This window comes from Geotrypetes seraphini, chromosome 19 (assembly GCF_902459505.1).
Source record: "Geotrypetes seraphini chromosome 19, aGeoSer1.1, whole genome shotgun sequence".
In the NCBI taxonomy this organism is placed as follows: Eukaryota; Metazoa; Chordata; class Amphibia; order Gymnophiona; family Dermophiidae; genus Geotrypetes; species Geotrypetes seraphini.
Window position 1 is genome coordinate 18,043,888 of NC_047102.1, and position 23,092 is coordinate 18,066,979.

A 23,092-nucleotide genomic window follows, 5' to 3' on the forward strand; every position below is an offset into this window, starting at 1 on the left:
TGGAAAATGGCTGTTTTTCCCATTTTCTGAATTTATAGCCAAGCACTAATTTTAAGCTCTAATTTTGCTATTAGCGCATAGCCATTAAAAAAAAAAACCTGCCACATAAGGCCCTACTGCAACCTATTTTATAGACAATAAGGAATACTGCCTCATGTGTGATCTGATTAGCACTGTCACACCCGCTCTCCAGCCCATAACGTGCTCTCTTCCAAGAAAATTAAAAATGTTTTTCTAGCAAGTGGTGTGTGCAAATTGGTCATTTTACTGCAAGATGCCAGGATACTTCCTGTGGTGAGCCCAGTGGTGTAGTAATGGGGGGGGTGGGGGGGCGGTTTGCCCCTGGCACAATATTCCTAAGGGCGCAGCTCCTCTCCGCTTCCCCCCACGCCTCTCCTTGCTGCGCCCCTTGACTTCCCCACTGCGAGGTTACTGCCCGCGTCGACATTGGCACGCTCTCTGCCATCACTTCCGGGACCCATGCCTAAGAAGTGACGTTAAACGGCGAACTGACACCAACATGGGCATGCAACTGCTCATGCCGGAGAAGTTAAAAAGGTACGGGGAAAGTGAAGGGGACACGTGCATGGCGGGGGAGGGGCACCATCGTCCTTACTACGTCACTGGGTGGGCTTTTTTAATATTGGTAAGCTCATGCTAGCACTTTCCGCAGTTTAGTAAAAGGACTTCTTAGGTGCCTAAATTTAGAAACTCTGCATTTTTTGACTGCCAGGCCCAATGATAGCACACAAAGTTGAGTTGATTTCAAAAAGCTACTCACATTCATTTAATACCTTTTTGGACTTGTGCTGACTGCAGACTGGGCAATTTAAAGGGGAATCAAAGAATGAATTTCAAAATGAATAGCAAATAATTTTTGCTGTTGATTTTTAATGGTACTGCTTCTCACCATATAGGCTTTAGAAACACTGCATAGTAAAATATATTATTCTTTTAAACTTTAAAAATTTGTAGAATTCCATTTAATATAAAATTTAAGCAGTAGTGGAGCAATTCTATAAAGGGTGCCATAATGCAGTGTAAATTCTATAGAGACATTTCTTTTTATTAATGTGGACTATTTTTAAGATGTGGTGTTTTACTGTTAGCCTCATTTATTAGTAAGTAGGTCTTATTGCATAAAATGGATCTGTGCTAAAACAGCCCATGTTGATAACTCCTCCACCCTAGTGTGAAGAGCTTCCATCTCTAACCAGAGCTTCCATCTAGTAACCAGAGCTGTGATTCTGATGTCATAATGCCCAAGAGCCAACCTCATCAGTGATGTCACAATGATACCCCATACTTGGCTCATTTTTATTACATATAGCGGTGATTTTGAGTTCTAGAGACATTTTTTTTTTAAATTAAGGGAGAAGTTTCAATGTGGACTATTGTTCAGATGTGTTATTTTACTGTTAATCCCAGTTATTAGTAAATAGGTATAAAATATAAAATGAAATCTGTGCTAAAATGCATGTCTCGGTAGTAGCCCATGTTCAAAACTTTGCACCTAAATGTTTGCATTTTCTGTTTGTGGTATGACCATTTTTATGTACAGTGAACGTCAGTTGCAGAAACAATTGGTTTGCATCTCACTTTCTGTGTTTCCTCGTTTTTGTTTAGCTCCAGCCTCTTCTTTAGAATCTTCAAGCAGCATAGAACAAGAAAAATACCTGCAAGCCTTAATAAATGTCATTTCCATCCACTACAAAATGAATGGAAGTAACACACTCACTATCAGACCAGCCATAGCTCTGTCTCCAGGTAAAGCATTGGCACGGCTGTCCCTTCAGATGGTAAACTTGGAGGTATAGCTAGACTTCACTTTCTAAATTACTGATTGCTTGCTGTTTTTAAATGTCTTCCAATCTGGATTTCTGGCACCCACAAAAATCTTCCAGTAAGGTTTTTGTATCTCACTTTCCATTAAGTAGAAGAAAATGAATGATTTGCAACACACAATAATATAAGGATAACCCAGGAAAAGTGTTTAATTAAAAATCATATTTTTAAAAAAACATATAAACATCCAACTAAACTTCTGATTAAAATATTTGTGTCTTTTTTCCTTCCCCATGGCTTTCCTCTTCTCTTTGAAGTTCACTGACAATTGCTAGTATCAGCTTAATAAACTAAGGTACGCTAACCGATTTAGCATGCAATTATATTCTATGGGCACCTTATCATTTAGCATGTGCTAATTTTTAGCGCGCACTAAATCGATTAGCGCGCCTTAGTAAAAGGGACCCCAAAGTCATTCTTTGAACAGATTACACAGAAGACATATGGACTCCTGAGGAAGGCAGAGTTTTCCGAAACATGTGTCAGGTCCACTTTTACAACTCTCTTTTGTGGCTATATTTTTCTATGCTTTTCTTAAACGATTTCTAATCAGAAGTTTAGTAGGATATTTATATGTTTTTTTATGATTTTTAATTAGACAGTTTTCCTGGGTCATCCTTATACTGTTGTATGGACTGCCACTTCCTATTTATGCCTTATTTAACTTGCTGAAAAATTAGGGGCTTTGCTTCAGATTTCTAAAAGGAAACCTTTTTGTTAAAAATCTGGACAAAATTGTAATTAAATGATCTAAGTGCAGAGATAACTCTGGTAAAAGTAGTAGCTTAAAAAGCATAAATACTCTAGGAAGAGAAACTCTTATTGAGATGCTGAGGGGGAAAAAAAAAACTTGGAAAAGGGACGGTGGCCCATATTTTTTTTTCTACCAACAGTAAAATTTAAGAAAAACCAGCACAATAAACAGTTGAGTGGGAAGTGGAAGGTCACATTCCCCCTCTTTTACAAAGGTGCGCTAAATGCTAATGCGTGCATGTTATCCTATGGCCGCGTTAGCAGTTAGCATGCACGCTAAATCCGCGCTATAAGGCTTAGCGCGCCTTTGTAAAAGAGGGCCGTTGTGTCTTTCCTTTTGGAGCAATAGGCTTCCCCATAGCTCAGCACCCGTAGCGCGTTGTTAAACCTCTGCTTTTATCCTCAAAAGACGTTGATGTAAAAATGGGAGCAGTGGCGTTATGTTAACAGTGGTCAGTAGTTCATCATAGCTTTTGCCTAATATAACTCCATGCACTTTTTCTATGATCTGAAAAATGTTATATGTTTTTAGACCTAAGGAATTGTAAGACGGCTAGATACGCCAAAAGAAAAGAAAAAAATTCCCCCCCTCCCCCTGAACTCCTTAATTTAGTTGTCTTAACAGTAGGTGGTCAGGTTAGGAAAAATGAAGTTAGGACACAGGAGCTAAATTTAGGAATCTTAGTGTTATGCTCTTAAATTTACATTAACGCACCTATTTTCGGTTCATAGACAAAACCGCGGTAGACAAAGGTGCGCGCCGACAACTGAGCGCAAGACGGAGGCACGCGCCGAAGAAAATGATAGTTTTTAGGGGCTCCGATGGGGGGTTTTGTTGGGGAGCCCCCCCCACTTTACTTAATACAGATCGCGGCGGCATTGTGGGTGGTTTGGGGGGTTGTAACCCCCCTCACTATACTGTAAACTTAACTTTTTCCCTGTTTTTAGGGAAAAAGTGAAGTTTTCAGTAAAATGTGGGGGGTTACAACCCCCCAACCCCTCCCCACAATGCAGCACGATCTGTATAAAGTAAAGTGGGGGGGTTCCCCCCCGCTCGGCTCCGCGCTGCGCTCAGTTGTCGGCGCGCGCCTTTGCTTTCTGCGGTTTTGACCTGACACCCCTATTTTCAGCTCAAAATTATGGGCACCTAAAAGTGGCTGAAAATAAGCACCTAACTTAGGAGCCTAAAAGTACCCAGCCATATCTTTGTCACTACATCAAGGGTTTTTATGCTTAAGAGGTACTTTATATTTATAGCCTCAGTAGCTATGAGTAAACTATTAAGAAACATCTTAATATTCTGTTTCAGTTATCATGTGATGAAACCTTATAGGGTTCATGTAAAGGTAAACATTATGTGTCAGACACAAGGAGCATGTGATTTCCAGTGTTTGTCTCATAAGTGAACTACACGGCTTGTTCAGTGAGTGGAACCGGTATAGTCACTCCCCGTTAATACATTTTCTTCTGGAGTTAACATTGTTGGAAAATCATGCATGCCCTGCTTTCTCACATTACATTTTCTGTCTGCATAACCTGTTTCTAGGCTTCTGTATTCCTGCAAGTGTCCTCGCATTATTGCCTTTGAAACTTGAAGTGGACTAACATCCAGGCCAATGCAGAAATTAGATTTTGTAGTATGAAAAGAATCAGTCGCTTTGAATTGTTTCCCATACCTCAATGTTGTTTTAGTAATGTTGGTCTGAATGATGTTGCGTTTCTGTTTCTTTTTTTTTTTTTTTGACGGACTCTAGGCAGTGAAAGGAGGGCTTCAAGAATGTCCACTGTGGTTAAACAGGTTGTGCCAGGACATTTGGATGTCAGTCTGTCCAATAGCTTTGCACGAGGAGGTTAGTAAGACTGAGCTCGGACCTCATTTGATGCAGAAGACTGCAATAAAGCATTAAGGTGGTAGTGAAGGCAACGTCTAACTTGCTTTTTCTAACATCTAATCATTCATTGCATCCAGAACTGTGTATTCTTTTCTTTGTTTATAGATGTGTTTGCTGCTAGCTCTGACTAACCACCAAGTAGGTTTAGATTATTGGTTCTCTACCCTGTTCCTTTGACACCAGAGACAGTTAGTTAGGTTTTCAGGATACCCAGAGTTGAAAATTAATGAGTTATATTTATATCATTGAATACTCAATTTATGCAAATTTATCATATGCTTATTCGTTGTAGGGATCCTGAAAACTTAACTAGTTGTGAGGGTCGCAAGCTCATATTTGATAGGTCCTGGTTTACACGTACACAGCGTTATCCTTGGACGGACAGTCTAACCTAGTGGTAGAGATTCCAGCTCAGCACCCTGAGGTTGTGGGATCGTATCCCAGTGCTGCCTTTAGTGACCCTGGGCAAGTCTCTTAATCCTCTATTGCCCTGGGTACAAAATAAGTGCCTATATATACAGTGGTACCTCGGTTTACGAGTGTACCGGTTTGCGAGTGTTTTGCAAGACGAGCAAAACATTCGCAAACTTGGTGCCTTGTAAACCGAGCTTGCCTCGCTGTACAGGCGCCCCCCCTGCGAACCGGCACCTTCGCCCCCGCGATCTGGCACCCCCCGCCGCCATCGGGCACCCCCCCCCCGCCGCAACCTGAGATCCCCCAACCCACCCGAACCCTCTTCTTACTTCCAGTGTAGCCTCCGCATCGGCACCGGCACCAGCATGTCCTGTGCGTTGGTGCACAGGAAGCAGATTTTCGGGCACCGGCACCAACGCACAGGACATGCTGGTGCCGGTGCCGATGCTGATGCGGAGGCTACACTGGAAGTAAGAAGAGGGTTCGGGTAGGTTGGGGGATCTCAGGTCGCGGCGGGGGGGGTGCCGGTGGCAGTGGGGGGGTGCCTGATGGCGGCGGGGGGTGCACGATGGTGGCAGGGGGGTGCCGGATCACGGGGGGGAGGGTGCCGGTTCACGGGGGGGGGCCTTTGGGGGGAGCAATGCCGGTTCTCAGGGGGGGGGAGCTGCGCTGCTGGCCTCGGGGGAGGGGGAAGGTGGGGGGTGGGAACATATCAAAGCAAGTTTCCCTTACTTCCTATGGGGAAACTTGCTTTGATATACGAGCATTTTGGATTACGAGCATGCTCCTGGAACGGATTATGCTCGTAATCCAAGGTACCACTGTATATGTAAAACTGCTTTGAATGTGTAATCACAAAAGAGCGGTATATAAGTCCCATTCCTTTGCTTTCACCCACTGTTTTTATACTTTCTGTCAAATAATGCAAAGTTAACATTATTGGGTTGTTTGAAGATTCCTTTAATGCAGTATTTGTTTGTTTGTTCCCTATTAATTAAGGGTCTAATTTACTAATATGCATTAATGCACACTGGTCCTCCTTGACAAAACTGCAGGAAATAACAATTTACACACACTGATTCCAGTGTTAGCTGCTTAATGGAGTTGGGCGGGGACTCCCTATAAGTATGGAGTAGTAAAATACTGAGCATTAACTGTTAACATAGCAGAAAATGCAGAGCTGTTACCCATCACAGTAGGTGCAATGTAGTTAACGTGTAAGAAATTTATTTTCTCTTTGTTATCTCTCTGGAAAATGTTAGGCATGCCACCAGCAGTTAATGCAGGGCTCTTGCACTTGTGTCTATCCCTAACACTAGCTCTGTGGTTTTCTCTTGGATTTCGTGGTTAATATTTCACTGTTAGATATAAATTCCCATTCTTGCCCTCTGCTATGGTCCTTAGGTGCATTTAATTGCCGTGTATTAATAACATTGTTATCCCAGGACAAGCAGGCAGCATATTCTCACATGTGGGCGACGTCATCCACGGAGCCCGGTACGGACAGCGTTCAAAGTGAACTGTCGCTTTAAGTTTTAAGAAATTTTGGGACTGCCCGCACCGCGCATGTGTGAGTGCTCATGTGCTCAGAAGCAAAGCCGTTCTGTTCTGGACTTCGTCCGTTCACGTGCCTTCAACCCACTATTGCATTTTTATATAAAAACTATATAAATAAAAAAATTTTCCTGTCTTTCTCTCACATGGGCTCCGGCCCTTGTGAGGGCTTTCGTGCTCATATGAGACGTTCAGTTCGGCTTTTTAGCCTCAGTATTTTTCCCTCATTTCCTTAAATAACTTTAAACATTGCATTTATCCTTGCCGACACCATATTTCCGTCCATGTTGAAACCATTGATGGGGTTTAAGAAGTGCTGACCGTGCCAGCGACCTGTATCCATAACTGCCCCACATAGCTGGTGTTTATAGCGTAGGCCCTGAACATCGTGTGGACTGTTCACCTTGCAGAAGCATTCACTAAAGGCCTGGCGCATCCAGCAAGAGAAGCTCTTGGGTTTGGCTATGGACAAAAGTAAACATTTGGAATCTGCGGTACCAGCATTCAAATTTTCTTGCATCTGCTTTAAGCTGGTTTGGGGATTTGCCCCAAGCTATCTTTTATCTCATTTTGTCCAAAGAGGATAACTAGGAATTCCAATTTATTTGTTTATCCAAAAATTACTGGCTGCAGATATAAGACTTTTTGGGATAGGACTCTTGCATTTCAAGCAAGTAAGCAGCAGTCCAGGTGGGGTAATTATATTGATGGAGTTATGTTGTCATATGGTGCATTTTGAAAAGTAATCAAGTCAGCGTTGTTTGATAAATTTATTTCCTAAATGGAGACATCATTGTTAATCAAAATTTTATACTGAATATTTTAGGAATTCTGTTGTATTTTTAATTAATTGTATTTCGCTGATTGTCCAGCCCTCTTCTGTGTAAACCGCCTAGAATTCGATTGATTGTGGTGGTATAAGATAAGATATAAGATGCTTCAGGGGAGCATTTTGGATTTCTAGCTCCTGAAGTAATGAAGATGCTTGAATGCTTCTGCCTTTAGCCCTGAAGCAGTGGACCAATTGCTATATCCACGAAACGCTGGCAGGCAGTGGCAGTAATTTGGCAGCATGACAGCACACAAAACAAACGCTGAGATAAGTGCCTAGTTGCTAGTTTTTTCAGACTAAGGAAGTGTTGCATCCATTGCTATAAAAAAGCAGTTATCTTAAAGATTTAAAACTATTTATAAAAATTATTTAAAAAGTATGTAAAGATATTTATTATAAAAATGACTTGAATTATTTATTATAAAAAGCATTTACTTTCATACTCTCAGGATTTTTGGCCAATGATTGGAGCTACGGAGCAAATAAAAACCACGCTGAAAGTTAAGCCTGTGATAGGACTGAGTGTGGGCTCCTGTTCTGAGGCCTTTTCCTGAGTGAATTATTTTGAAAAAAAGTTCTGTGAAAAAGTTTGGGAAAGTAAGTTTTGGTGGTTGCAGCTTCTTCATAAGTGGTATTATCTTATATTTTTGGTAGAATATTTTTTGAGCCACTTTGGGTGATAATTTTTGAGGTATAAGATCGGTGACATGTTTAAGTTGGTGACTCATGACTAACATGACCATTTATTTTTTTCATCAAAACGGGACATCTATTAATTACATAGTAACATAGTAGATGACGGCAGATAAAGACCCGAATGGTCCATCCAGTCTGCCCAACCTGATTCAATTTAAATTTTTAAATTTTTTCTTCTTAGCTATTTCTGGGCAAGAATCCAAAGCTTTACCCGGTACTGTGCTTGTTGTCAGTCCCGCCCCCCATCCTGCCCTAGCTCCGCCCCAATTCAGCCCCAATTTCTTCCATTCATTTTTCATGTACACATAATATCTTATTAATTCATAATGGTAACCATAAAATGTAAAAAAAACCTACAAAGCACACTATACGTAGACAAAATGTTAATTATCATTTATATTTGGGGGGTTTCAAATATGTCAAGGCAGATGACTTTAAAATTTGCAATGTCACCTCAGTAACTATAGAAAAATATAGTGCAAAATATAGACAGCAGATATAAATTCTCATAACTGACACATTTTGATCACTAAATTGAAAATAAAATCATTTTTCCTACCTTTGCGGTCTGGTGATTTCATGAGTCTCTGGTTGTTCCTTCTGACTGTGCAGCCTTTCATTTCTTTCTTTCTGCATTCAGGCCCAACAATTGTCCCTTTCTATTCCCTCCCTCCTTCCTTCCTATGTCCTTAGTGCCCCCAGTGCCTCCTTTCCATGTCCTTAGTGCCCCTTCCTATGTCCTTAGTGCCCCCAGTGCCTCCTTTCCATGTCCTTAGTGCCTCCAGTGCCTCTTTCCCATGTCCTTAGTGCCCCTTCCTATGTCCTTAGTGCCCCCAGTGCCTCCTTCCCATGTCCTTAGTGTTCCCAGTGCCTCCTTCCTATATCCTTAGTGCCCCCTTCCAATGTCCTTGGTGCCCCCAGTGCCTCCTTCCCATGTCCTTAGTGTTCCCAGTGCCTCCTTCCTATATCCTTAGTGCCTCCTTCCTATATCCTTAGTGCCCCCAGTGCCTCTTTTCCATGTCCTTAGTGCCCCTTCCTATGTCTTTAGTGTCCCCAGTGCCTCCTCCTATCTCCTTAGTGCCCCTTCCTATGTTCTTCCCAGTGCCTCCTTCCCATGTCCTTAGTGCCCCAGTGCCTCCTTCCTATGTCCTTAGTACCCCCAGTGCCTCCTTTCCATGTCCATAGTGCCCCTTCCTATGTCCTTAGTGCCCCCAGTGCCTCTTTTCCATGTCCTTAGTGCCCCAGTGTCCCTTCCTATGTTCTTCTCAGTATTTAATCATACCCCCTTGCACCTTTTTAATCAAACCCCTTGTACCTATTTAACCATACCCCCCTTGTACCTTTTTAATCATATCCCCATCTTGTACCTTTTTAATCATATACCCCCTTCTACCTTTTTAATCATACCCCCTAGCACCTATTTAATGATACCCCTTTTCTAACTTTTTAATCATACCCCCCCTGTACCTTTTTAATCATACCTCCTCTTGCACCTTTTTAATCATATCCCCCTTGCACCTTTTAAATCATACCCCTCTTCTACCTTTTTAATCAAACCCCTCTTGTAACTTTTTAATCATACCCCCTTGTACCTTTTTAGTCAGACCCCCATGTACCTTTTTAAGCATTCCCCCTTGTACCTTTTTAATCATACCACCTTTGCACCTTTTTAATCATATCCCCTTCCTTGTACCTTTTAATCATATCACCTTTGCACTTTTTTAATCATACCCGCTTGTACCTTTTAATCTTACCCCCTTGTACCTTTTTAATCATACCCCCTTGTACCTTTTTAATCATACCCCTTGTACCTTTTTAATAATACCCCTTTGTACCTTTTTACTCATACCCCCCTTGTACCATTTTAATCATACCACCCCTTGCACCTTTTTAATCATATCCCCCTTGCACCTTTTTAATCATACCCCTTTGTACCTTTTTAATTATACCCTCCCTTGTACCTTTTTAAACATATCCCCATCTTGTACCTTTTAATCATATACCCCCCTTGTACCTTTTTAATCATACCCCCTAGCACCTTTTTAATGATACCCCTTATCTACCTTTTTAATCATACCCCCTTGTACCTTTTTAATCATACCCCCTTTGTACTTTTTAATCATAACCCCCTTGTACCTTTTTAATCATACCCCCCCTTGTACCTTTTTAATCATACCCCCCTTGTACCTTTTTAATCATACCTCCTCTTGCACCTTTTAATCATATCCCTCTTCCACCTTTTAAATCATACCCCCCTTGTACCTTTTTAATCATACCTCCTCTTGCACCTTTTTAATCATACCCCCTTGTACCTTTTAATCATACCCCTTGCACATTTTTACTCATACCCTTTGTACCTTTTTAATCATACCCCCCTTGTACCTTTTTAATCATACCCCCTTGTACCTTTTAATCATACCTCCCTTGTACCTTTTAATCATACCCACTTGTACGTTTTTAATCATACCCCACCTTGTACCTTTTTAATCATACCCCCCTTGTACCTTTTTAATCATACCGCCCTTGTACCTTTTTAATCATACCTCCTCTTGCACCTTTTTAATCATATCCCCCTTGCACCTTTTAAATCATACCCCTCTTCTAACTTTTTAATCATACCCCTTGCACCTTTTTAATCATACCCCCCCTTGTACCTTTTAATCATACCCCCCCTTGTATCTTTTTAATCATACCACCCTTGCACCTTTTTAATCATATCCCCCTTTCACTTTTTAATCATACCATTCCTTGTACCTTTTTAATCACACCCCTTCCTTGTAACTTTTTAATCATACTACCCTTGCACCTTTTTAATCATACCGACATGTACCTTTTTAATCATGCCCCCTTTACCTTTTTAATCATACCCCTTGCACCTTTTTAATCATACCCCACTTGTACCTTTTAAATCATACCCGCTTGTACCTTTTTAAGCATTCCTCCCTTGTACTTTTTTAATCATACCCCTTGCACCTTTTTGATCATACCCCTCTTGTACCTTTTTAATCATACCCCCTTGTACCTTTTAATCATACCTCCCTTGTACCTTTTAATCATATCCCCCTTCCACCTTTTAAATCATACCCCCCTTGTACCTTTTTAATCATACCTCCTCTTGCACCTTTTTAATCATACCCCCTTGTACCTTTTAATCATACCCCTTGCACATTTTTACTCATACCCTTTGTACCTTTTTAATCATACCCCCCTTGTACCTTTTTAATCATACCCCCTTGTACCTTTTAATCATACCTCCCTTGTACCTTTTAATCATACCCACTTGTACGTTTTTAATCATACCCCACCTTGTACCTTTTTAATCATACCCCCCTTGTACCTTTTTAATCATACCGCCCTTGTACCTTTTTAATCATACCTCCTCTTGCACCTTTTTAATCATATCCCCCTTGCACCTTTTAAATCATACCCCTCTTCTAACTTTTTAATCATACCCCTTGCACCTTTTTAATCATACCCCCCCTTGTACCTTTTAATCATACCCCCCCTTGTATCTTTTTAATCATACCACCCTTGCACCTTTTTAATCATATCCCCCTTTCACTTTTTAATCATACCATTCCTTGTACCTTTTTAATCACACCCCTTCCTTGTAACTTTTTTAATCATACTACCCTTGCACCTTTTTAATCATACCGACATGTACCTTTTTAATCATGCCCCCCTTTACCTTTTTAATCATACCCCTTGCACCTTTTTAATCATACCCCACTTGTACCTTTTAAATCATACCCGCTTGTACCTTTTTAAGCATTCCTCCCTTGTACTTTTTTAATCATACCCCTTGCACCTTTTTGATCATACCCCTCTTGTACCTTTTTAATCATACCTCCCTTGTACCTTTTAATCATACCCACTTGTACGTTTTTAATCATACCCCACCTTGTACCTTTTTAATCATACCCCCCTTGTACCTTTTTAATCATACCGCCCTTGTACCTTTTTAATCATACCTCCTCTTGCACCTTTTTAATCATATCCCCCTTGCACCTTTTAAATCATACCCCTCTTCTAACTTTTTAATCATACCCCTTGCACCTTTTTAATCATACCCCCCTTGTACCTTTTAATCATACCCCCCCTTGTATCTTTTTAATCATACCACCCTTGCACCTTTTTAATCATATCCCCCTTTCACTTTTTAATCATACCATTCCTTGTACCTTTTTAATCACACCCCTTCCTTGTAACTTTTTAATCATACTACCCTTGCACCTTTTTAATCATACCGACATGTACCTTTTTAATCATGCCCCCCTTTACCTTTTTAATCATACCCCTTGCACCTTTTTAATCATACCCCACTTGTACCTTTTAAATCATACCCGCTTGTACCTTTTTAAGCATTCCTCCCTTGTACTTTTTTAATCATACCCCTTGCACCTTTTTGATCATACCCCTCTTTTACCTTTTTAACCCTTTCAGGACCAAGGGACATATTTGTCCCATAACTTTAAAATCCTATAAATTTTGATTGGGATAGTCTACAGTTCTAAATTTGATATGTACGGATTCAATATGATACTGCCTTTATGTAAACAAACTGGTTCCGACATTCATTCATTAGCGTCGTTGCCAGATTGACGAGAAGATTCACTTGCCACACTGTCCATAAGCCAGAAGTGTGATTTTTAAAAAAAAAAAATAATGATATTTCACAAAAAAAAATCAATTTTTTGGCATCTGCAAGCCCTTTTTACCATAAAAATGTCGTCAAAACCACAAAAATTGGCCTACGATCCTTATGGTCCTGAAAGGGTTAATCATACTCCCTTGTACCTTTTTAATCATACCCCCTTGTACCTTTTTAATCATACCCCCTTGTACCTTTTTAATCATACCCCCTTGTACCTTTTTAATCATATCCCCATCTTGTACCTTTTTTATCATATACCCTCCCCTTGTACCTTTTTAATCATACCCACTTATACCTTTTTAATCATACCCCCCTTGTACCTTTTTAATCATACTCCCCCTTGTACCTTTTTAATCATACCTCCTCTTGCACCTTTTAAATCATACCGCTCTTCTACCTTTTTAATCATACCCCTTGCACCTTTTTAATCATACCCCCCCTTGTACCTTTTTAATCATACCCCACCATGTACCCTTTTGTACCTTTTTAATCATACTACCCTTGTACCATTTTAATCAAACCGACATGTACCTTTTTAAGCATTCCCCCTTGTACCTTTTTAATCATGCCCCTTTTGTACCTTTTTAATCATACCACCCTTGCACCTTTTTAATCATATCCCCCTTGCACCTTTTTAATCATCACTCAATCTATTATTGTGAAACTCACTATCCACCTATTGCAATGCGCTGTCGCACAAAACTCAAATGCACTCTTATGAAACAATTATTTGAGATTAACCGGGATCTCAAGTGCTCACAGCCATAATATTGAAGTATTTCTCAAAATCAATGGCCGATACCGTGAGCTATCATTGAACCCTTATGTAATCTCTATTTACTCTTATATTTATATTATGTGCATTTTATTATTTTTTTCTTTTCTATTATAAAATATATAAATATATAAATTATTTGCTTTGCTATCCCATATAGTGTAAGATCACTTATCTTTTTTTTTTTAATGTTTCTCCTGATGTTTGTTCACTTCAATGCTTTGTTCTCACTTCCTTTACTTCAATGTTGTATTTCACTTTCTTTCTCTTTATTCTCTACGGAAGATCTCCGTTTCGCACCCAAATTTTACCACGGGGCTTCGTCAGGAAAGCGATAACATTCACTACAGAAAAAGCAAATTCTATTAATATTCTCTTTAAAAACGGGGTTCGGCCTTAACCTCCACCTACTTAATTTTGTTTATTTCTTTATTTATTTCTTTGCGCTAAACTAGGTAATATGGTGATAGCTGTTGGGAACAATTTTTCTTTGCTACATCATATATATTGTATGTTCTTCTTTATATTATATTCTAAACTTGCTTATGCATTATATTGTAAAACACACTGTTATTCAAAAGCAAGATTTTACTCTTCCGTTTTGCACAAATTCCCTCTACCCCCCTTTTTTTGGGTCAAAATGGTTTATTCACCTACCTCGCTTCTATTCATGATGTGAAATTATTTTAGACTGGAGTCTCGAATCAATTCTGGGAGACTTCTTCTTTGTCTGCGTGACCAGCTACTACGGACCGGAGAATAAACAGGGCTCTAACTCTTTCTTATTTAAAGCCTGACATTGGCGTCTGACATCACATCCGGTAAAACCGGTGCAGCCACGGCCCCACTTAGTCTCCGCCTCCTGAATCTTACGTCTTGTCATCTATTGATCTACCTTAACTAAACCCCTCTACTATTGTTCATTATAACTGACATTCCTCTTTTTATTCTTTTTCTCATTTTTTTCCTTATATATTCATAAACCTTTTTCTCATTTTCCTCTAGTGTTCATACCTCCTTTCTATCATTTTATCTCTCAAAATAAGGTTTGCCAGTTAATGGCTATGTTTAATCCTTGGGGTTGTAAGGTGCCTAAACGCTCAATCCACCTTTGTTCTGTCTGTAACAACTTTTTCCCCCTATCTCCTCCTCGTACTGACATTTCAATTTTGTCAATTATAATACATTTTAGTTGATGAAAACCGTGATTGTACTGCATGCAATGAGCTACTAGCGGGGCTTCTTTTCTATGATGTTTCAGGCAAGATTTATGTTCCGCCATTCGTATGTTAAACTGCCTAGTTGTTTTTCCTACATAAATTTTCTGGCAGGGGCATATGATTATATATACTACATTATCTGATTTACATGTAGTTATATATTGTAATCTATATTGCCTATGGCTTCTTGGATGTTCAAATACACTGCCTTGAATTGTTAATTGACAAATCTGGCATGCACCACATTGTGAATGAAACCCTCTTCGTTCTACAGTTACTTGTTTTTGATCTACTTTATATCTGAGATGTTCCCTAAGATTCCTCTAGTATAGGTTAACCGTAGTTGGGTATTTTCAAAGCAGGGACTACGTTGCACTATCCTCCAATGATTCCGGATCACTCTGGCTATATGTTCAGATTCAGTATTATGCCTAAGTATGAATGTGGACACTTCTTTATTTGTATTAAACTCCCCACCATTCTCTTGATCACTGGAATCTTCTGGAACTGCTGGCCTAGAAGGTTGCAAAAGCCATTCAGGATGATTATGTTTCGCCCTGCGATAGGATTTCTTTATTACCCTGCCTGGGTACCCTCTATTTTTTAAAGTCTTAGTCAACTTATTCGCTGCAGACTTAAAGTCTACTATGTTAGTGCAGACTCGCCTATAGCGTAAAAATTGCGCTAATGGCAGGCTGCTTTTAAGAGCCGTGGGGTGACAACTGTCATATTGGAGTAAACTTGCATCTTTTTAATCATACCCCCCATGTACCTTTTTAATCATACTCCCGCTTGTACCTTTTTAATCATACCCCCTTTGTACCTTTTTAATCATATTCCCCTTGCACCTTTTTAATCATACCATTCCTTCTACCTTTTTCATCATACACCCCCTTGAACCTTTTTAATCATACCCCTTGTACCTTTTTAATCATACCCCTTGTACCTATTTAATCATACCTCCCCTTGTACCTTTTTAAACATACCCCCCTTGTACCTTTTTAATCATACCATGCCTTGCACCTTTTTCAATCATACCCCTTGCACCTTTTTATCATACCCCTTTGTACCTTTTTAATCATACCCCCCTTGCACCTTTTTAATCATATCCCCCTTGCACCTTTTTAATAATACCCTTTTGTACCTTTTTAATTATACCCCCCTTGTACCTTTTAATCATACCCCCCTTGCACTTTTTTATTCATACCCCCCCTTGTACATTTTTAATCATACCCCTTTGTACCTTTTTAATCATACCCCCCTTGTACCATTTTAATCATTCCCTTCCTTATACCTTTTTAATCATACACCCTTGAACCTTTTTAATCATACACCTTGCACATTTTTAATCATACCCCTTCCTTGTAACTTTTTAATCATACCACCCTTGCACCTTTTTAATCATACCCCCCTTCTACCTTTTAATCATATCCCCCCTTGTATCTTTTTAATCATTCCTCCCTTGTACCTTTTTAATCATATCCCCCCTTGCACCTTTTTAATCATACCATTCCTTCTACCTTTTTAATCAAATCCCCCTTCTACCTTTTTCATCACACCCCCTTGTACTTTTTTAATCATACCCCCCTTGTACCTTTTTAATCATACCCCCCTTGTACCTTTTTAATCATATCCCCCTTGCACATTATTAATCATACCCCTTGCACCTTTTTAATCATACCCCCCTTGTACCTTTTTAATCATACCCACCCTTGTACCTTTTAATCATATCCCCTTTGTATCTTTTTAAGCATACCCACCTTGCATCTTTTTAATCATACCTCTTTGTACCTTTTTAATTATACCCATCTTGCACCTTTTTAATCATACCACCCTTGCACCTTTTTAATCATACCTCCTTGTACCTTTTTAATCATACTCCCGCTTGTACCTTTTTAATCATACCCCCTTTGTACCTTTTTAATCATATTCCCCTTGCACCTTTTTAATCATACCATTCCTTCTACCTTTTTAATCAAATCCCTCTTCTACCTTTTTCATCATACCCCCCCTTGTACTTTTTTAATCATACCCCACCATGTACCTTTTTAACCATACCCCCTGTACCTTTTTAATCATACCCCCCTTGCACCTTTTTAATCATATCCCCCTTGCACCTTTTTAATCATACCCTTTTGTACCTTTTTAATTATACCCCCCCTTGTACCTTTTAATCATACCCCCTTTGTATCTTTTTAATCATACCCCCCTTGTACCATTTTAATCATTCCCTTCCTTATACCTTTTTAATCATACTTTTTTAGTCATACCCCCCCTTGTACATTTTTAATCATACCCCTTTGTACCTTTTTAATCATACCCCCCTTGTACCATTTTAATCATTCCCTTCCTTATACCTTTTTAATCATACCCCCCTTGTACCTTTTTAATCATACCCCCTTGTACCTTTTTAATCATATCCCCCTTGCACCTTTTTAATCATACCCTTCCTTATACCTTTTTAATCATACCCCTTCCTTGTAACTTTTTAATCATACCCCCCCTTGTACCTTTTTCATCATATACCCCCTTACACCTTTTTAATCATACCCCTTACACCTTTTTAATCATACCCCTTGTACCTATTTAATCATACTTCCCCTTGTACCTTTTTAAGCATACCCCCTTGTACCTTTTTAATCATACCATGCCTTGCACCTTTTTAATCATACCCCTTGCACCTTTTTATCATACCCCTTTGTACCTTTTTAATCATACCCCCCTTGTACCTTTTTAATCATAACCCCCTTGTACCTTTTTAATCATACCCCCCCTTGTACCTTTTTAATCATACCCCCTTGTACCTTTTTAATCATACCTCCTCTTGCACCTTTTAATCATATCCCCCTTCCACCTTTTAAACCATACCCCCCTTGTACCTTTTTAATCATACCTCCTCTTGCACCTTTTTAATCATACCCCCTTGTACCTTTTAATGATACCCCTTGCACATTTTTACTCATAACCTTTGTACCTTTTTAATCATACCCCCCTTGTACCTTTTTTAATCATACCCCCTTGTACCTTTTTAATCATACCCCCCTTGTACCTTTTAATCATACCCCCCTTGTACCTTTTAATCATACCCACTTGTACCTTTTTAATCATACCCCTCTTGTACCTTTTTAATCATACCCCCCCTTGTACCTTTTTAATCATACCGCCCTTGTACCTTTTTAATCATACCTCCTCTTGCACCTTTTTAATCATATCCCTCTTGCACCTTTTAAATCATACCCCTCTTCTAACTTTTTAATCATACCCCTTGCACCTTTTTAATCATACCCCCCCTTGTACCTTTTAATCATATCCCCCTTTCACTTTTTAATCATACCATTCCTTGTACCTTTTTAATCACACCCCTTCCTTTACCTTTTTAATCATACTACCCTTGCACCTTTTTAATCATACCTCCCTTGTACCTTTTAATCATAACCTCCCTTGTACCTTTTTAATCATACCCTTCCTTATACCTTTTTAATCATACCCCTTCCTTGTAACTTTTTAATCATACCACTCTTGCACCTTTTTAATCATACCGACATGTACCTTTTTAATCATGCCCCCCTTTTACCTTTTTAATCAAACCCCTCTTGTACCTTTTTAAGCATACCCCCCTTGTATCTTTTTAATCATACCCCTTGCACCTTTTTAATCATACCCCACTTGTACCTTTTAAATCATACCCGCTTGTACCTTTTTAAGCATTCCTCCCTTGTACTTTTTTAATCATACCCTGTGCACCTTTTTGATCATACCCCTCTTCTACCTTTTTAATCATACTCCCTTGTACCTTTTTAATCATACCCCCTTGTACCTTTTTAATCATATCCCCATCTTGTACCTTTATCATATACCCTCCCCTTGTACCTTTTTATTCATACACCTCTTGTACCTTTTTAATCATACCCCACTTGTACCTTTTTAATCATACCCGCTTGTACCTTTTTAAGCATTCCTCCCTTGTACTTTTTTAATCATACCCTTTGCACCTTTTTGATCATATCCCTCTTGTACCTTTTTAATCATACTCCCTTGTACCTTTGTAATCATACCCCCTTGTACCTTTTTAATCATACCCCCTTGTACCTTTTTAATCATATCCCCATCTTGTACCTTTATCATATACCTTCCCCTTGTACCTTTTTAATCATACCTCACCTTGTACCTTTTTAATCATACCCCCCTTGTACCTTTTTAATCATACCCCCCTTGTACCTTTTTAATCATACCCCCCCTTGTACCTTTTTATTCATACACCTCTTGTACCTTTTTAATCATACCCCTTGTACCTTTTTATTCATACCCCCCCCTTGTACCTTTTTATTCATACCCCCTTGTACCTTTTTAATCATACACCTCTTCTACCTTTTTAATCATACTCCCCTTGTACCTTTTTATTCATACACCTCTTGTACCTTTTTAATCATACCACCTTGTACCTTTTTATTCATATACCCATTGTACCTTTTTAATCATACCCCCCCTTGTACCTTTTTAATCATATACCCCCTTGCAACTTTTTAATCATAATCCCCCTTTTACCTTTTTAATCATACACCTCTTGTACATTTTTAATCATACCCCTCCTTGCACCTTTTTAATCATACCCCCCTTGTACCTTTTTATTCATACACCCCCTTGTACCTTTTTAATCATACACCCCCTTGTACCTTTTTAATCATACCCCCTTGTACCTTTTTATTCATACACCTCTTGTACCTTTTTAATCATACCCCCCCTGTACCTTTTTAATCATACCCCCCTTGTACCTTTTTAATCATACCCCCTCTTGTACCTTTTAAATCATACCCCCCGTGTACCTTTTTATTCATACACCTCTTGTACCTTTTTAATCATACCCCCCCTTGTACCTCTTTATTCATACACCTCTTGTACCTTTTTAATCATACCCCCCTTGTACCTTTTTAATCATACCCCACCCTTGTACCTTTTTATTCATACACCTCTTGTACCTTTTTAATCATACCCCCCTTTTACCTTTTTAATCATACACCTCTTGTACCTTTTTAATCATACCCCCCTTGTACCTTTTTATTCATACACCTGTTGTACCTTTTTAATCATACCCCCTTGTACCTTTTTATTCATACACCTCTTATACCTTTTTAATCATAGCCCCCTTGTACCTTTTTAATCATACCCCCCTTTTCCTTTTTAATCATATCCCCTCTTGTACCTCTTTTAATCATACCCCCCTTGTACCTTTTTAATCATACACCCCCTTGCACCTTTTTATTCATACACCTCTTGTACCTTTTTAATCATACCCCTTGTACCTTTTTATTCATACCCCCCTTGTACCTTTTTTAATCATACCCCCTTGTACCTTTTTAATCATACCCCCCTTGTACCTTTTAATCATACCCCCCTTGTACCTTTTAATCATACCCACTTGTACCTTTTTAATCATACCCCTCTTGTACCTTTTTAATCATACCCCCCCTTGTACCTTTTTAATCATACCGCCCTTGTACCTTTTTAATCATACCTCCTCTTGCACCTTTTTAATCATATCCCTCTTGCACCTTTTTAATCATACCCCCCCTTGTACCTTTTAATCATATCCCCCTTTCACTTTTTAATCATACCATTCCTTGTACCTTTTTAATCACACCCCTTCCTTTACCTTTTTAATCATACTACCCTTGCACCTTTTTAATCATACCTCCCTTGTACCTTTTAATCATAACCTCCCTTGTACCTTTTTAATCATACCCTTCCTTATACCTTTTTAATCATACCCCTTCCTTGTAACTTTTTAATCATACCACTCTTGCACCTTTTTAATCATACCGACATGTACCTTTTTAATCATGCCCCCCTTTTACCTTTTTAATCAAACCCCTCTTGTACCTTTTTAAGCATACCCCCCTTGTATCTTTTTAATCATACCCCTTGCACCTTTTTAATCATACCCCACTTGTACCTTTTAAATCATACCCGCTTGTACCTTTTTAAGCATTCCTCCCTTGTACTTTTTTAATCATACCCTGTGCACCTTTTTGATCATACCCCTCTTCTACCTTTTTAATCATACTCCCTTGTACCTTTTTAATCATACCCCCTTGTACCTTTTTAATCATATCCCAATCTTGTACCTTTATCATATACCCTCCCCTTGTACCTTTTTATTCATACACCTCTTGTACCTTTTTAATCATACCCCACTTGTACCTTTTAAATCATACCCGCTTGTACCTTTTTAAGCATTCCTCCCTTGTACTTTTTTAATCATACCCTTTGCACCTTTTTGATCATATCCCTCTTGTACCTTTTTAATCATACTCCCTTGTACCTTTGTAATCATACCCCCTTGTACCTTTTTAATCATACCCCCTTGTACCTTTTTAATCATATCCCCATCTTGTACCTTTATCATATACCTTCCCCTTGTACCTTTTTAATCATACCTCACCTTGTACCTTTTTAATCATACCCCCCTTGTACCTTTTTAATCATACCCCCCTTGTACCTTTTTAATCATACCCCCCCTTGTACCTTTTTATTCATACACCTCTTGTACCTTTTTAATCATACCCCTTGTACCTTTTTATTCATACCCCCCCCTTGTACCTTTTTATTCATACCCCCTTGTACCTTTTTAATCATACACCTCTTCTACCTTTTTAATCATACTCCCCTTGTACCTTTTTATTCATACTCCTCTTGTACCTTTTTAATCATACCACCTTGTACCTTTTTATTCATATACCCATTGTACCTTTTTAATCATACCCCCCCTTGTACCTTTTTAATCATATACCCCCTTGCAACTTTTTAATCATACTCCCCCTTTTACCTTTTTAATCATACACCTCTTGTACATTTTTAATCATACCCCTCCTTGCACCTTTTTAATCATACCCCCCTTGTACCTTTTTATTCATACACCCCCTTGTACCTTTTTAATCATACACCCCCTTGTACCTTTTTAATCATACCCCCTTGTACCTTTTTATTCATACACCTCTTGTACCTTTTTAATCATACCCCCCCTGTACCTTTTTAATCATACCCCCCTTGTACCTTTTTAATCATACCCCCTCTTGTACCTTTTAAATCATACCCCCCGTGTACCTTTTTATTCATACACCTCTTGTACCTTTTTAATCATACCCCCCCTTGTACCTCTTTATTCATACACCTCTTGTACCTTTTTAATCATACCCCACCCTTGTACCTTTTTATTCATACACCTCTTGTACCTTTTTAATCATACCCCCTTTTACCTTTTTAATCATACACCTCTTGTACCTTTTTAATCATACCCCCCTTGTACCTTTTTATTCATACACCTGTTGTACCTTTTTAATCATACCCCCCTTGTACCTTTTTATTCATACACCTCTTATACCTTTTTAATCATAGCCCCCTTGTACCTTTTTAATCATACCCCCCTTTTCCTTTTTAATCATATCCCCTCTTGTACCTCTTTTAATCATACCCCCCTTGTACCTTTTTAATCATACACCCCCTTGCACCTTTTTATTCATACACCTCTTGTACCTTTTTAATCATACCCCTTGTACCTTTTTATTCATACCCCCCCTTGTACCTTTTTATTCATACCCCCTTGTACCTTTTTAATCATACACCTCTTCTACCTTTTTAATCATACTCCCCTTGTACCTTTTTATTCATACACCTCTTGTACCTTTTTAATCATACCACCTTGTACCTTTTTATTCATATACCCATTGTACCTTTTTAATCATACCCCTCCTTGTACCTTTTTATTCATACCACCCCTTGTACCTTTTTAGTCATACACCTCTTGTACCTTTTTAATCATACCCCCCCTTGTACCTTTTTAATCATATACCCCCTTGCAACTTTTTAATCATACTCCCCCTTTTACCTTTTTAATCATACACCTCTTGTACATTTTTAATCATACCCCTCCTTGCACCTTTTTAATCATACCCCCCTTGTACCTTTTTATTCATAGCCCCCCTTGTACCTTTTTAATCATACCCCCCTTGTACCTTTTTAATCATCCCCCCCCTTGTACCTTTTTATTCATACTCCTCTTGTACCTTTTTATTCATACACCTCTTGTACCTTTTAATCATACCCCCCTTGTACCTTTTTAATCATACCCCCTCTTGTACCTTTTTAATCATATCCCCCCTTGTACCTTTTTAATCATACCCCCCTTGTACCTTTTTATTCATACCCCCCTTGTACCTTTTTAATCATACCCCCCTTGTACCTTTTTAATCATACCCCCCTTGTACCTTTTTATCATACCCCCCTTGTACCTTTTTAATCATACACCCCCTTGTACCTTTTTAATCATACACCCCCTTGTACCTTTTTAATCATACCCCCTTGTACCTTTTTAATCATACCCCCCCTGTACCTTTTTAATCATACCCCCCTTGTACCTTTTTAATCATACCCCCCCTTGTACCTTTTAAATCATACCCCCCG

At 39.0% G+C, this 23,092-nt stretch overlaps 1 protein-coding gene across 2 annotated transcripts in view; it reads left to right on the forward strand.

Moving 5' to 3' along the window:
* SBF2 (SET binding factor 2) overlaps nt 1–23,092 on the forward strand; it is a 571,734-nt gene that overhangs the window by 381,913 nt on the left and 166,729 nt on the right. Inside the window, exons 28-29 of one of the 2 annotated variants that reach the window (XM_033928005.1) lie at nt 1,627–1,767; nt 4,353–4,448. In XM_033928005.1, coding sequence (XP_033783896.1) covers nt 1,627–1,767; nt 4,353–4,448 — 237 coding nt within the window. The remainder of the gene's footprint in view (nt 1–1,626; nt 1,768–4,352; nt 4,449–23,092) is intronic. The other variant, XM_033928006.1, reaches the window with a different exon arrangement.